This window comes from Schistocerca serialis, chromosome 2, assembly GCF_023864345.2.
Source record: "Schistocerca serialis cubense isolate TAMUIC-IGC-003099 chromosome 2, iqSchSeri2.2, whole genome shotgun sequence".
NCBI lineage: Eukaryota > Metazoa > Arthropoda > Insecta > Orthoptera > Acrididae > Schistocerca > Schistocerca serialis.
This window is the reverse complement of record NC_064639.1, coordinates 978,317,847-978,335,979: the sequence shown is the minus strand read 5'-3', so window position 1 is coordinate 978,335,979 and position 18,133 is coordinate 978,317,847. Positions and strand designations below refer to the sequence as shown.

Here is an 18,133-nt window from a genome sequence, read left to right as displayed (position 1 = left end):
ATATTTCCTCTAATCAAATGTAGTGCTTTCAGAACTCAAACTTTTCTAGCCATGCTCATAATACTTTTGGAAATCATTGGATGTGTGTTACACCTTGGGCAAGCCTGTGGATACAGGTTCTAAGAAACAGATATATAAGAAGGTTTCCATGATTGAGACTGTTGAACAGAGTAAAGAAGTAGGATAGCCAAGTGGTCCAGAGGAGGAGAAATAAAGGAAAAGAAATAATATCAACATTAGAACCGAGGAAGAAAAGAAGTTAGACTGAAAACTGATACCCATCCCATCCCCCATCCCATGATTCCCTCCCTGACAGATTCTGCACTGAGGAGCTGGAAGATGAAGCTGTTCGGCACATCCTACAGAATGGCCTTCCCAGATTTCACTTGTACAGGCTCCAAAAAGTGGTCCTACCACCTTACTATTGATGTGGAGAGGGTGGTAACATGACACAGTAATCACCTTTGTGTTTGTAAACTCCACATTCATATTAAACCAATTCCATGGTCTGAACTACCCAAACCTCCTATAGAAAATTCTTATAGACCCAGTTGTATTACTTACCATCGTCAATAATAATAATAATAATAATAATAGTAGGGATCTCTCTAGGCTCTACAAAATTCACAGATCTGTCAGTTTCTGTTCAAACTCATGTTGCTTCTCAAGCTGTTGTTTCCAGAGCTAGAAAAATGTGCTCTGTTGTGATTGAAATGCTTAGCAAAATGGCCTGACTTGTCCTATTGTGGTACTGGTAGGTGGTAGGTTAAAGTTTCAAAAAATCTTTGTCTGCTTCTTCAGCAATACAGATTTTATTAAGCACAAATTATTTCGAAACAAATCACAGAAAATAATAAATAGTTTGTGATTCTTTGAGAAATGAACAAAATAATAAACTACAGTAGGTGGATAACCATTGGCCAATACAGTACTTTGGAAGTTTGTTGAATATCTCACACATTAGAGCTGGAGGACATTGTTTGTAGGTTCGACTTGGAAGCTGTGAAATACAGACCACACTCTGGGTGTGCCCATATGCTATGAGTTTGTACGCTGAAGACACAACTGTCAGTTGAACAGTGAATGAAGACAATACCACATTAGGCAAACAGGAAAATCTCTGTGCTAGCCAAAAATTGATGGCAGGTAATATCAGAGTCCAGTCACAGTCCATGATAAAATTGCATGTTGCAGCCTCATAATCAATGACTATAGTGGAGATTTTGGTGTAAATAGTGGCTGACAAGTGAGGCTGTAGTGGTCCACAGCAGCCCTTAAATCTACCATGGGAGTTTTGTCACTTGACGTGGAACAAGCACATGTATTGTTCCATGTAATGCCTAGCTACCTCACTGGACAAATGCATAATTATGTCAACTGATTTCACTGATATATCCAATAGGTACTGGTTGATCAGTGATGTGTGTATCTCATACATTTTGTGACATTAAATTTTATTTTAGATTTACACATATATAAACGCAAGATTTATTTTTTCCTATTATATATACAAATAAAATATGTAACATTATTGATCATCTATTTCTCTGTCATGCAGCTCTGTCAGTAAGGCAGCTCATTTATTCATTGGATCATTTGCTTACCACAGTGTGTACAATGGAACAGCTGGAGGAGTTGCTTGCTGGAGACCCAGTTCGACAAAAGGCAATGGAAGCGGTGCAGCAGATTCACCAGAAATACCCTGCTCTCCTGGAACGTTGCCTCCTACGAAATTGTTACTTTGATACTGTCAAAAATATTCTGCAAGCAGATGCGGTGGGCACACACATTCAATTTTAAGTGATGCACTGTATATACATTTAGAGAATGTATCTTTACTTTATGGCATAGCGTGTGTTGTTATGAAACTTCCTGATAGACAGAAATTATGTGCTCTTAAGAGGAATGTCTGCCATTGGGAGGGATCTGGGTTCAGGTCACAGTTTAGTACATGGGTTTTAATGTGACAGGAAATTTCTCCACTTACTTGTGCTTGGCAGTGAAGTTCTGATAATAGATAAATGAGTTAAGATATGGGATGCCTTAGAAGGTATTTTACAATTTCGCACTGTAATTTCTAGTGATGAAGAATGATTTCGTGCGTTGGCCTCTTTCCAAATCTTTTTCTTTGTACTACTTTTACATCTCTTATTGACAAGTACGGTATTTAATACGTTTCATTTTTATGTCCTCTTTTGATACAACAGGTCTTCCGTTAACTGAAGCTGTTGGATTGTTGTTTCTGTCCTTCATATGATAAGCATATTGTTTCTACCATTATCTACCATTATCTATTGTAAGCTCATGCTCTGTCTCTATAGACCTCATCATTCATGGGATATTAATTCATAATATCCTGTCCTTGGTTGCTTAGGAGTTTGGTAAATGTCACCTTTAATGTAAAACTAGAGAAGGAATTTGCAAGAATGTAAATTCAAAGGATATGCAAGGCCAGGAAATTGGGCCACCTCTACCATTCTAACAGCCATGAAATACATTGTTCAGGACTTATTACACCTCAAGAAAACAAGGCAATGGCACATAACTACTTTTTTGGGAAAATGCTGTCAATTCATAGTTAATTTCACTCCAGTATGGCATAGTAATTATGTACAGTTAACTGTTTATGCCACAGAAAAAAAGAACCCATTAGTATGCTAGATCATGAGATAGCTCCATATGTTAACTTTTCTGATTTAACATGTCTCTACTCATATAGTATGTGAGTGTGTTGAGTCCAAAATGCAGACATTATTTTTATTGACAGTATTGTACACATAAAGTTTGTTCATCAGAAAATGTCAGGTTATTTAGGAAATAATTGTGCTCTTCCAAACATTAAAGATTTTTCTTACTGAATTTCATCTGTTACACTGTGATATGATTACATTTCCTGTAGTCATTTCAGTTGGTATGGGCACAGTTAAGAAAGTTAACATCATATGAGAGACTTATTTATGTATTTATTTGTGATTTTCTTTTAGTCTGCAATCCAGATAATAAAACAGATCAACTGTGGCCCCTAAATTTGTGCTGTACATATAACATATTAACAAAAAAATTTTAATGTGTTAATGTATCTCAGCATTATCTCTTTAAGGAAAGTAAAATAAGAAAATAAGTAGGAAATAGAAATACAACTGAGAAGGGGGGGGGGGGGGGGGGAGCATGATGACATATTAAGGAAAGAAAAAATAAGTCTGCACACTAGTCTTTTTCCCTTTGTCACACAAGTATGTACTCATCCAGAGCACAGAGGGCACATGCTACTGCACTGCTGTACTGTACTCCATTTCTACAGTACCAATTTTGTAAGTTATTATTCCACACTGTACATCAGTACACTACTGCTCTCAATGCTTTACTGGTGTCAGAAGCAGAACTTGTCTTTCTTATTTTATCTGGATTGTTATCGCTTGGCACACTGAGGCATATCTCCAACTTCACGGGGATGTACTACTACACCACCCAATGTGTAGAGACTGGAAGATGGCTGTCAGGGTCTCTGGAAATCCTTGTTGGTCCTCATTGAGGTTCATCTTCTCTGTGCTTGTGGAAGGACATTTCAGTTGGGAATTCTGCATTTTGTAATCTACCCCTCCTTCACATCATTTGTTGATGGTCACTGACTTCATAATTAACTCTTTTAATAAATTTTGAGAGGATTTACAATAAACTTTTTACTCATCTTCTTTTCTTGTAGTTCGTTCCAGTTCTTCACGTCTAGGGGCTCAGTTCTTCATGTAGGGGCTGATTCCTGAGGCTGAAATTTTTGATATTATAGGTTCTCATAGCTCCAATTGATGTAGTAACTTCTGAAAGAATTGCTTGAGCAATTAATTTTAGTCTCGCACTTTTTTCTATATAACGCTGTCCTTACAATTTCCACTTCAAAACTGAAAATTACGTTGTTATTGCCAAAAATAAAAACATGTCTGATCAAATCAGAGGCATGCCCACTACTAATCCATTCTGTAGTACTAACAATATTCCAAAGAGTTCACAAATTTTCTTGACAAATGAATCTCAACCAATTTAATGATTTATAAATGAATCCAGAAGTACACATAATAAATATCATCCATTGCACAATTAATAATAGGAATTTTAAGTGTAGCAGATATTTCATAATTTCAAAATTTTCTAAAAAAAAGTAATTTTAACTGTATATACAGAGCTAGTACATATAAATTGTAACAACAAAAATAAAGTAGGGAAAAGTAATGCTAGAGGAGGGTGTCCCTTTACAATTTCTGCTTCTTATGGTCATGATGGATTTCCATGCCAGTTGGACATGCAGTTTGTAAACTGATATTTTGCTTGTCAGCAAGTTCAGCTTGAGCCACAGCACCTCATTCCTTATTTCATTAGAGACTGGAAATTCACCAAGGGTGTTCCTGCCCACATATGTAACTTCTTGTCTACTGACATGTTCCCAGACAATATGGTCCAGGGTGCCAATTGCTTGGCATTCACAGACGTTTGTTGTATATTGACATATTTTTTAAGTAAATAGGTTGGATGTGGACCATGCTCTGACAGATAGTGTATTGGTCACTTGATTGGTGAGAAGTATGGTGGTCTCAATCCTTCTTTTATGTTGGGAAGCAATTGGTAGATTCTCCTGTTTCCAGTAATACTATTCTTGTAGAATCGGGTAAACAGAGTTTTGTGGTGAACACTGGAAGACTACTTACATCCCTTTAGGTTGTGTTCTACTCCTGTCAGCATGATGCTTTAGATCCTTACTAATGTGTTCCACAGTTGTGCACCAGCTGCCGCAATAGCCTTGACACCTACCAAAGGCTGTGCCCTGCTGCCCAGTATTAAAAAGAGACAAGATCATATTAGAACAACTGTAGAACATTTTTAAAGATCTTATTACTATAAAGACAGTAGTTTATTAATTTAAAGAAATAGAGAAGTTGCCATGTGGTTTCTTTCCACCAATACCAGCTTTTTTGAATTGCACAGATTCCTAAAACATAACCCTCATTCCTGTAAATCTCCTGGCCTCAACCTTTGCTAGTCCCTGTCCCTACCTGCCTCTGTCTTCTAGCCTATGTTGCAGAATGCCAAACACATAACTGTCTTGTCATCTCTGTTTGATGTTAGTTTGAGCTGCCTCCAATCTGGCAGTGGTTCTTGATATGAGCCAGTGAAACACCACAGCTATCTTGTTTCACTCTCAGATCCAAAACATTCAGTTGAATGCTATGTAAAAATTATTTAAGCTGATTATGAAGTATTTGATTTCCTTGTAGCTTTATTGTGCAGCACAGTAGGGAGTTGGGATGATGATTTCCTTGTAGCTTTATTGTGCAGCACAGTTGGGAGTTGGGATAACAATATTCTTAACTTTTCTTGACTCTGGTGCTGGGTTTGTGATTGTCCCCTTATTAATGGTATCCGATGTAGTATTTAGTGGATATTTTACCACCCATATATATTCAAATCGTAGTTGTTTGTACAACATGATAGCGTCAGTTAAAAACAATAATTTTCTTGATGTTCTGATAATGATAGTGTTTATTTATCATACATTAGCATGATTAAATTAATGCTGAAAACATTTAATACTTGAATCTTCATTTCAGATGCGATACTGGAATTCCTTGATGTGTGTCAAGCACAATGTTGGTTGTCCAGGTTGGTTACATTTTAATAAAAATTATTATTGTCACTCAATCATTAATGTTAATAAATGATGGAGATAGATATCTTTTTATTTCCTCATCTAACACATCTGAAGTGTGGTTTATGCTGAAAGATTTAAATGTGTAGCAATTAAATGTTGGACTTAAAATAATGTACAATCAACACACAAACAACAAAATAAATAGAAATTAACTGTGCAGTCATAGAACCTTATATTTAAGGTTATTGAAACCATGAGTAGATCAAGAGCAAAATAATAAATATAAGTAAAAAACTGGCCTGGAGTTTTTCAAAACTAAATTTATCATATTTATCATGTGTATGAAGGTGCATGTTAGGAATTAGTATGAGAGACAGGAAAACAAAGATGTTAGTGAAAAGGCTGTAATGGAAGACATATTACTGATGCATTCCAAGAAGACACTTGGTGGGATGGTAATGGGAGTAGCTCAAATGATGGATATAGATATATGTTGACTGGTATTGAATGCATTCGGGTTGCTACAAACTTTGGCTAGCAGACGATACAGATTTTAATATGTAGAACGTGACAATAAATAAGACAATTTCATGCTGTATTATGCTCAACATTTCAACAATGGTTAAGTACTTGTGTCATTTCTGATTTTGTGGATCTGTTCGCCCTAAACATAGTGTTAGTTGCTAATTGGCATTGCTAATTACCAGAAAGCAGTCAGTATTGGTTAATACAATATTATGAAAAAGTTAGTTGCTATTCACCATATAGCGGAGATGCTGAGTATCGGTCGATGTCATTTGACTTCTAACTATTCAGCTACTCCCATCAGCCACTGTGCTGAGAGTCTTTCTGGGATTCGCTAATAGTAATATGATTATAACGACAACAAAATATGGCGAGACAGGACACGCAATATGGTAATTGACCGATAAACTGATTAAAGAAGTTGTTTGTTGGAATTCAAGAAATAAAAAAAGACCAAGATGATGACTTAATGAATGGTGGCTAAATGATTAAAAAAAACATGTGGGAGGTATGGGGAGGCTGTAATACAAGGAAAAGTTTAGAGAGTGGAGTGAATATCAAATGTATGAATGAAGATGAAACTAATGTTCATGGTCCAACCTCTTCTGCATTAGAAATTACTGTCTTGATTTCTGTAACCATACATAGATAATCATTTACAAGTTAACATCAACCTTAATTCCTTAAAGCATTTATTAACGGTTCTGTCAACAGCTGCAGTATTTGTTAGATGACTAGTTTGGAAACCTTACAGGTTCATTTTCAAGCCTGGCCTACTGAGGCTACAAAAACAGTACATAGTTATCAGTGAACAGTGAATTCAAAAGTAGTATTACAATAAAAAGGTAAAATGTAACAGAAATTAATTATCTGAATATAGACATATTTCTGCTGACAATGACTAATCTTAATAATAAACACTATGTGGCAACACATGCTCTTTAAGTGTTGACAGGATAAATGCCACAATCCACACATGCCTATTACCAGTTCAAAATCTAACTGAAGGTCAGCATAGCCATCAGCACCAGGAAATTTTCAATGGCACTAGCATCACACCTCACGTACAAATGCACATCTGCAACCAATGGGTGTGTTGCATTTAAAAATGTGGATTTGTCTAAGCATCATTATTACACCTGACATCAATACAGTGAATGACAACAAAAAATGTACAGGTATTACACACATACAAATACTAGTGTGCTGTGTAAATGTTACATATATGAACAGAAGACAAGCATTTCATGTTCAAGTGTGTGTCTATAGCCAATAGACGTATTGAATTAAAATAGAGGCTATCACAGAACCTTTTATTAACCAGTCACATGTAATGTAAAGTACAATGAAACAAATCACATTTGTTTCTCCATTACAATTTTTGCATTGTACATACAGACAGTTGTCTTCCAAAAGTGTGCATACACATATTTAACATGCTTAAAATATTTAAAAAGAACATACATTGTTTGCTTAGCCAATAAGTTCTGCAAAACCAGTTACAGAGTCCTGCTAAAACAGCATCTCATAGCACTAAATCATTACTACATCACGTCATGTGCGACCACCTTGTCCTGTACACAAAGTGCCTATCAATTCATGCGAGTCCTGTTGTGAATTACAGAGGACAAATACTGAAATATGGATACGCAAGTATTTTATGTAATTCCAAACAATTTTGTGTTACTGGTCATGCATGCTGCAACCTTTGTCATATAGTGCCTCTGTGATCACACCACCCTTCAGATACGCACATCATGACCTGACATAATTTACTAACTAGACATGCTAACCCAATTACATATGCACTTAAATGCTCTCCTATGAAATTTTGTTTGAAATTCCAATATCTTGATCCAACATGTTTGCTGACTTGATATGCACCTCTAGTTATGGATTACATTCAAATGATATAATATTCACTAGAAAATGCTCCTGTGCAAAACACTGTGCTACATGTCATACAGTGCACAGTACTTTCCTGTTTATTTGCATTGAGATCATCGTACACTCATTTGGGCACCTAATGCAGTTATTTAAATTGAAATGGCCATTATATGTAGCCTGCATGCGAAAACTCACATACTCTTAAACAAAATATGAAATGACATAAAATTAAAATTAATAAAATTTGAAAAATCAAAAAAGGAAATTTAAAAATCAGGCCACTGTGTGCGAGCATTTTGCGTGTCATCTGCACACACTACTAAAAAATCATTTAATCCTAGAGATTGTGTCACACACTTTAGCCCCTGTTAATATCCTTGCATTACCATCTAGCAATTATCAGGAAACAGCACTGGTGCCCCAGAACCTGTGATGACACTGGTGACTTTGAGTGAGCATTCAGTGTCCACATGTTGCTGAATACATGGGTAGGCACGAAGTGCTTACATAACAGTGACCTTATCAATGAGTGTGGCATTAAGTAGTTCAAGAAATCACAAAATAGAAGACACTACAAGCCTCAAATCAATTTGGGGAGTGGGACTATACAATGGTAAGCCCTGGTTGGTCAACCTACACATCCACTTATAAAATCAGTATACTAATTGTAGTGAATAGTATTTGTTCAACCCCCAAGATACCTTAGGGAATGCAACCATACGAAACGTATAATGTAATCAAATGTAAATATGTAATCAATTTAACACTGTTAATGTTCAGCCATTGTGTACATGAATATACCTTCTTCTTTTCAAATACCATCTATAGAAATTAATACTTAAGTTGCATGCAAAGGCACTCTGGCACTAAGAAGAAACTAAGAAGAAACATTTGTGCTTGGGGGTTCATTGCTCTGTGTCACACATGACTTGATGTAGTGGTGCTATGAGACACTGTTTTAGTAGGACTATGTGACTGTTTTTACAAAACTTACTGGCTAAATAAACAGTATGTATTCTTTTTAAATGTTTTATCTATGTAAACTATGTGTATGGACACTTTTGGAAGACAACTGTCTGTATGTACAATGCAAATGTGATTTGTTTCCTTGTACTTTATATTACGTGTGACTGGTTAATAAAGGCATTGTGATGCCCTCTATTTTAATTCAGTGCATCTAATGGTCTGGACATGCACTTGAACATGAAATGCTTGTCTTCCGTTCAAATGCGTAATGGGTGCTCATCACACTAGTATTTGTATTTGTGTAATACCTGTAAATATTTTGTTGTCATTCACGGTATTGATGTCAGGTGTAATAAAGATCCTTAGACAAATCCCCATTTTTAAATGTGACACAGTCATTGGTTGCAAACATGCATTTGTTAGTGATGCTCAATGCTAGTGCCATCAAAAATGCATGTGTGGATTGTGGCATTTATCCTGCTAACATTTATAGATCATGTGTTGCCACTCAATGTTTATTATTAAGATGTCATGTCAGTGGAGGTATGTTTCTATTCAAATAATTATGTCTGGTTCCTGTGTCCCCACTGAGAGAATCTCTGCTCATGTAGACCAACACCTTCAACCTATTACCTGAAACCTGCCCTCCTATATAAAAGATATCAGCATGTCCTCCACCAATTCACCACAGTTCCTGTTCCTTTACCACACAGTGCCCTGCCTGTCACTATTGATGCCACCTCCCTTTACACTAACATCCCTAATGCCCATGGTCTTACTGCTATTGAACACTACCTTTCCCAATGCCCAATGGATTCCAAACCAATAACCTCCTTCCTAGTTGCCATGACCAACTATATACTCACTTACAATTACTAATCCTTTGAAAATACCTACAAACGAATCTGGGGTACAGCTATGGGCATCTGCATGACACCATCCTGTACCATTACATGTAGAAGAATCCTTCCTATACACCCAGAATCCTAAACCCCTGACCTGGTTCAGATCCATTGATGACAACTTTGTGATCTGGATTGAGGGTGAGGACACCCTATCCACATTCTTCCACAGCCTCAATAGCTTCTCATCCATTTGCTTCACATGGTCCTACTCAACCCAACAAGCCACCTTCCTAGATGTTGACCTCCACCTTAAAGATGGATACATCAGTACCTCTGTCCATATCAAATCTACTAACCACCAGCACTACCTCCACTTTGACAGCTGCCACACATTCCATACCAACAAGTCCCTTCTATACAGACTAGCCACCCATGTTGTCGCATCTGCATTGACGAGTGGTCCCTCTTGAAATATATCTATGGTCTCACTGAAGCCTTCACAGGCCATAATGATCCTCCCAACTTTGTACAAAAACAAATCTCCTGTGCCTTATCTTTCCAGTCTCCCATCACCTCCCAAAGTCTCCCCATCCGGCCATGGAGGAGCATACCCCTTGTAACTCAGTACCACCCAGGAATGGAGCAACTGAATTTCATTCTCCAACAGCATTTTGATTACCTCTCGTCGTGCTCTGAAATGAGGAATGTCCTGCCCACTATCCTTCCCAGCCCTCCCACAGTGTTTTTCCGCCATCCACTGAACCTACACAATATACTAGTCCATCCCTACACAGTCCCTGCTCCCAACCCTTTACCTCAAGGCTCATAACCCTGTAATAGAAGTAGAAGCAAGACCTGCCCCATACATCCTCCCACCACCACCTACTCCAGTCCGGTCACAAACATCACCTATCCCATCAAAGGCAGTGCTACCTGTGAAACTGGTCATGTGATCTACAAGCTTTTTCTCAACATTAATTCACAAACATACACTTAATGTGAGCTGATCACTACAAAATCTACTTGTCTCAATGGATTTGACCTTGTGTTCTGTCTTAATGTATGTAACAACTCCTCCTTTCCCTATGCTATTTCTGCACGAGTAAGCTGCAATAGTGTAATGTTTTATATGTAACTTATCTAACTCTGTGGTTATGTGGTGCTCAGACAGGCACAGAATGTCTATCGTTTCAGAGCTCTCTAAAGCTAAGAATCTCTTCTACTTTGTAACTCTATCCTATAATGTTTTACCGAAATAAACTAACCTTACTTTTCTGGAGATCTTCTGTTATTTTCTCCTCTTTCAAGACAGAGTGCCTGAATCCTCATTGTAACCTAAGCAAGATGCACCTCTGACACCGGCAACCACAGGAATCCTTGCTAATACGTGATGGTGCCTAACCCCCCCCCCCGCCCTTCACCCATATGTTATCTGCAAGAAGCTTAGCCAACCTATCTTTCCATCTTCTATTCACATGTAGGCCATGTCTAGTATATTCCCATCCTCCAGTTGTAGCAACTGGCCCTGGACTCATACGAGATTTCGTTTCAGTCTGCATCAGCCTGCTCAACTCAGTGTTCATACGACTCACAGCAGAGTTTACTCAGGCCTTGTCATGGCGCCACAGAACCTCTCGTGTACCATCTGTTCGACACTCCCCCCCCTCCCCCCCCCCCTCCTCCCCCCCTGTGATTACTATCTAATCGCAAGTCTCTTTTCTTCCTACTCACTTTTGGTACTGACCTACATTAAATTCCTTTGCTAGAAGTCTGCTGCACCCTACTATGACCTACAGCTGGGTAAGTCCCTTCCCTTCCTACATTAGATAACAAGTCAATTCGTTAGATACTGTTAGCTCAAATGTAGATGAAATTGAAGAGCTGTTCTCCTTTCACCCATTGCGTGTTACCTTTATCGAGTTCCCAAGATCTTTTTCCCCCTTCAACCTGTCTTGTAAAAATTTTGTGTGCTCTAATTCAGCCTGAAGGGCACAAATCTTTGTCTCCTGCTCAGCGATTCTCTTGTCTTTTTTGCAAAGCCTACTGTCCCATGGGAGAGACGCATGGAGTTTCCAATTCAGTTCCCCACTACAGTCATCTGAGGGAAATTACAATCCACAGTCAACACCTATCACTCCCTCTTTGACTATACTATGGCAACATCCACACTTATCACACATTGCAACACAGATTACATGCTTAAAAAATAGAATTAAATCATTTAACCCATTTTACACTACACAAATTTTCGTTACTTATGGACAGCAAATATCAGGCCTACAGGTTAGTGCTTCAGCGTATGATAGGACATAAAAAGTTATTTATTTCCACTTACAACAAGAACTATGCCCTCACTCAACTGCAGTATCAGTTAAATATCTTAACCCTTATTTTTCCAGGTTATTTTTTTTTCACACTCTGTCCCAGGTGTGGTTTGACAGAATGCCATATTTAAACATCCATAAAAATTGCATTCAGCGATTTCAATGAAACAGTTCAGTTTTTTATGTGAAAGGTTACATGAATACCAAAATATTTTAAAGTATAATAGAGGGAAACATTCCACGTGGGAAAAATTATATATAAAAACAAAGATGAGGTGACTTACCGAACGAAAGCGCTGACACGTCGATAGACACACAAACAAACACAAACATACACACAAAATTCAAGCTTTCGCAACAAACTGTTGCCTCATCAGGAAAGAGGGAAGGAGAGGGAAAGACGGAAGGAAGTGGGTTTTAAGGGTGAGGGTAAGGAGTCATTCCAATCCCGGGAGCGGAAAGACTTACCTTAGGGGGAAAAAAGGACAGGTATACACTCGCACACACACACATATCCATCCACACATACAGACACAAGCAGACATATTTAAAGACAAAGAGTTTGGGTAGAGATGTCAGTCGAGGCAGAAGTGTAGAGGCAAAGAAGTTGTTGAAAGACAGGTGAGGTATGAGTGGCGGCAACTTAAAATTAGTGGAGATTGAGGCCTGGAGGATAACGAGAAGAGAGGATATACTGAAGGGCAAGTTCCCATCTCTGGAGTTCGGATAGGTTGGTGTTGGTGGGAAGTATCCAGATAACCCGGACAGTGTAACACTGTGCCAAGATGTGCTGGCTGTGCACCAAGGCATGTTTAGCCACAGTTTAGTCACAGGTGGAGTATGTTTTGTGTTTCCCAACCTTTCTACGATGACTTTTACTCTTGGTTCTGCTACATCAAAAACATGGTGAATGGCTGCATAAAAGTTCACAAGGTATGTGACAGTTGTTGACTTGCTTTTTATCTGTGGAATTGCCAGTGAGTTTGCAAGACTCTGCAGAAAATTAAAGCAGCTCACCTGAGTATTGTCTTTGTAGGAATTGTGAGCAACAAACGCATTCACCCCACTTATTTTCAACATGTGGAAAAATAATGCCATTGGCTATCGTTGGAAGTGGTTTGGACAATTAGTAAAATTCTTTTCAACTAAGTATATTTGTAGCAGAATATTTAGCTAAAGATTCTGTCTCTACATTTCTGTCTTCATTACTTTGATCATCTGTTTCTTTCAAGGATTTCAGAGATGGCAAAACAAATTTGCTATCTCTTTTGCACTGTTCCTATTCTAATTATGAATTATGTTCACTTTCAGTTTTGTTGTCACTATTGAATCCAACATCACTTCCTAAACTGTCCTCAAAAGTTTTAAAACAGTATCCTCAAAATTAGCAGATAAAGACCTGGCTACTGAATCCATAATGTAAAGTCCCAGGTGTGGTCTCAGAGACCTCTAGCACGGAAAAAGCAGTACTAGTATAGGTCCATGTCACATTCAAGCGACTACTGACAAAGACACTATAGTAGGTTTGGGGAAGAACAACTGGACAAGGCTGTAATCTCCTGCTTTAGCAATGGAGTAACAATACACGCTAGTGGTCTGTGAGACAACACCTGGGATATTAAGGGTTAACCACAACAGAATGAAACTTTATTGTATGCAAACTGCACGTAAACAATCGACTAGTGTGAAAAATCCCTAATTGTAGCAGCCAAAGCCATCATCTGAAGTATTATTGTGATAGTGCATGAGTATCAAGCAGAGTGAAAATGTCAATTTGTGTGTGTGTGCCAAGTAGTTCCATGCATTCTGTTAGGGGTGCTGTGTTCTCAAGATGTGCAGAGCTTTTATTCCTTGTTTTGTTACTTTTGTGTGTTGGTTATTCTATGTTTTTTTGCCTTCAGTCTAGTATGGGTTCCCATGTACAATGTACCTAGTAAGGCAAACAAGCAACGAACTCACTAAGTGCAATTGATCTGTTTTTGTGGTCCTAGTCATGTGAGCCTGGCATTTAATATTCATCCTCAGGAACTTTCTATGATCAGATAAAGTTCTATTGTTGTTTTGAAGATGGTCTGGTGTACATGTTTCTCCTGTAGCAGGCACAGCAGAGTCTCAAGGCCTGATCATTATACACATTGGCCAAACTGTTGATGCTGATGTGATTGGCCACCTGCACACACATAACACAAGTAAACAATACAGTGGATGAAAATACGGTGACTTTGAACCCGACTGTGTGCAGGCTAGCTGTGAGGCTACCACCATTTTGGATTCACAACCTGGCCTTGTAGTTCACCCAGGTAGAGGCAAATGTTTTTCTATTCTGGTGTGAATGCAGATGCTTCTAAATTCACGTTGGTGGTTAGACAATTGGAACAGCAATATTTGGCAGAAACGGCAGATGTTTAGGACATCATTGTTGCTCCCCTTGAAGGGAAGGCATACAACCATTTAAAGTCAGAACTGATCCGACATATTTCCGCATCTCAAGAGGAGCACATTAGACAGGTACTGACCCACAATACAGGGGGCATCTTAGAAGTGAAATCGACGCAGGTATCGTACCCAATCAGCTGTTGTGTATGATCTCGAACTGTTACTTGCCTCGCTCTATCAAGGTGATTATTGCAACACAGTTAGAATTGTTGCTAGACACCATGGCAGAATTGGCTGACAAAGTACTGGGCGCCATATCACCTTCGCCCACTATCGTATCAGCTGCGCAGTGTGCGAGTCCAAGTCGATCAGCTGATGCAACAGTTTAGCCAGCTGGTAGTGTGTCACAGCATTGGCGGAGATCGCAGCCAGCAGAGAGATAGAAGGCACTCACAGCAGGGCTGCGTCTCACTTGCCTGCGCTGACACCTGATGCACAGAAGGACATCTGCTGGTACCATCAACATTTCAAGGAATGTGTACAACACTGCCTCAAGCCGTGCGCGTACCCAAGTGCCAGCAGCAACTGACCATAGGCACCTCATCAGATTGCTGGCCAATGTTACAGAGGCTATTCATCAGCAATCGACACACCAGCCATAAGTACCTGATGCACACCAGCTCCAATTTATGCATCTACCTTTGCATGCTGCTACATCAGTGCCAACAGCGTATGACATTCTGCCTGGGGCCCGACATTCTACCTGGTGACCAAGAATAACTTGTTTATCTCCATGTATGGCCTGCACAGAATAGGGCTGGATTTCAGCCTGTGCTGTGCCTTCCCATGGAACTTCACTGTGGCAGACGTGGGTGTACCAATTGTAGGTGCACATTTCTTGTCATACTTTAACCTTTTGCCAGGCATGTCCAATACCTGCCTTGTAGACCAGACCACCAGACTGAGAACCATAGGCTTCTGTCACCAGACATCCATTCAATCTGTGGCAGTGGACGACCAATATGTCTTGGTACTGAAAGATTTTCTGGCATTAACGAAGCCACCAGGCATACCAAAAGATGTCCAACACAACACAGTCCATCACTTCAAGATGACTGAGGGGCTGCCAATCTCTTGCTGACATTGATGACTAGTACCTGACCTGTTGAAGGTAGTGAAAGCCAAGCCTGATAACATGATCAAAGAGGGCATTATGCATCAGTCTGATAGCCCCTGGTCTTCACTCCTGCACCTTGTTCCTAAGAAGTGTGGTGTGTGGCAGCCTTATGCAGACCTGCGTGATTCCTGACAGATACCACATACCTCTGCTCTGATCTGCACTGCATTACCCCCTCAGGCTCACTGCCATTGATGGACAAGTTTGAGGCTATCTGCCAGCTGCCCCGGCTGGCCACACAAAGAATTAAGGCACTATTTAGGCATGCTGAACTTTTATCGACGGTACCTGCCGCATCAGCTGACATTCTAGAGCTGCTGGCAGCCGTGTTGGTGGACCTGAAGGCCAAAGGCAACCTAGCAATTACCTGGAGAGTTGATACGATCATTGCATTTGAGAAGTTGCCCAAGTGATAGTGGACACGGCATTGTTGGCACATGCTGAGCCGAATGCACTGTTGGCTGTGGTAGTAGATTCAAATCTGATGACAATAAGTGATATACTTCAACAGCATGTTGACAAGACTTGACAGCTGCTATCTTTCTTTTCTAAAAGGTGACTGCCTCACAGAAAAAACAGAGAGCGTACGACAGGGAATGACTGGCAAGTTACGAAGGCATCAAGGACTTCCGACCTCATGTCGAAGCTTGTGCCTTCACAATATTTACAGACCTCAAGCTGCTGACATTTGCCTTCTGGCAATATAACCTTAGCTGCTCACTGAGGCAACACAATCAGCTGCGTGTTCACTGTGGACATACAGCACATTTCATATATAGGCAACATTGTGGCAGACTGCTCTCTCGCTTCGGATGCATCTCTACAGTGGACTATATGGCACTTGCAGAAGCACAGAGCTCGGGTAAAGAGCTTCAAGACCTTGTTATAGGATCCACGGTTATCATTACAATTACAACTCGTGAACATTCCTGGTACCATGAACAACTATATCACAATATGCCCACAGTCAAGCCACATCAATACTTGCCTCTGAACTTCCATTGGCAAGTGTTCGTATCCCTGCACAACCTGAGCCACCCATGTATGAGGTCTATGCTTCGAATAGTTCTTGCTCACTTTGTGTGGCCTGTGGTGAAGAAGGATTGCAGAGAATGGACGAATTTCGCTCTACAGTGCCAGTGCTGATAGGTTAGCAGGCACATTTATGCGCCAAAAGGTAATTTCCGTGATATCAAAGTACACTTTACACATGTCCACGTTGACATTCTCAGACCACTACCACCCTTGAACGGCCAGCGTTACCTGTTCACTTGTTGGCCTGAAGCAATTCTGATAGACAATATCTTGGTCAAAACTTTGGGGCAGGCCTTTGTAATGCATTGGAAATCGTGGTTTGGCTGCCATCTCAATGTCACAACTGAGACATGCAGACAATTTGAGTCTGAGCCGTTCATGAAACTGGTAGCACTTTGTGGCATGAGCCATCATCGGACAACCAGCTACTGCCCAGCCAGCAACAGAATGGTGGACTGATGGCACTGCACCCTAAAAGTGGCCCTGATGTCCCATGTGGCCAGGTGAGCTGAAGCTTTGCCAATTGTCCCCCTTAGGCTTTGCAACACCTACAGACCAGACATGGGCGGTTCCTCAGCAGAGCTAGTGTGTGGGGAAACAGTGAGACTATCCTGCAATTTCATAGAAGCCGCCCCATGACAAGAGATCGACCCATCTACACTTGTTGGTGGTCTCAGAGAGCACACAGAGAAGATGTGCTGCTCTTCATAGCCATCCAGACATGGTACCAAACCACTGTTTGCACACAAGGACCTCAGCTCGTGGTCACATGTGATGCTGTGTGTCATCATTAGACTGGCTCTCCAGTCACCCTACGCTGGTCCACACCGGGTTATCAGCAGGAGAGACTGTGTCATGGACATTCTCTTCAGTGGAAAATGTAACACAGTCACCGTAGGCAGAGTGAAGCCCGCCTGTGTGTTCCAAGAGCTGCTACCAGCCGTGGGCCATCAATCATCTCCTCTGCTGCCTGGTCCAGCACCCACAAGGACGAGTACACTGCTTTCACCAGCAGCTTCTCTACTACATCACACCATGACATCTGGCTGTCATGTGCACTTCCCAGTGCACTTTCTAGATGGCACACCATTCCTATTGAGGGGGCTGTTCTAGTGACTGCAGCCATCATGTGGCAACTGTTGTGTTAGTGCGTGAATGTCAACCCGAGTGCAAATGTCAATTTTCACATGTGTGCCAAGTAGTTCTGCACATTCTGCTTGGTGTGCTGTGTTTTGTTCTCACGATGTGCAGATCTTTTATTCCTTGGTTTGTTACTTTTTGAATCTTGGTTGTTCTATGTTTTTTACCTTTAGCCTTGTATTAATTCCTATGTACAATGTACCTGGTGATACAAATAATC

At 40.0% G+C, this 18,133-nt stretch overlaps 1 protein-coding gene across 1 annotated transcript in view; it reads left to right on the top strand.

The window, feature by feature from the left end:
- Positions 1-18,133, top strand: part of LOC126456565 (semaphorin-5A-like) — a 221,240-nt gene that overhangs the window by 51,823 nt on the left and 151,284 nt on the right. Inside the window, exons 2-3 of the mRNA XM_050092311.1 lie at positions 1,559-1,776; positions 5,598-5,649. Coding sequence (XP_049948268.1) covers positions 1,559-1,776; positions 5,598-5,649 — 270 coding nt within the window. The remainder of the gene's footprint in view (positions 1-1,558; positions 1,777-5,597; positions 5,650-18,133) is intronic.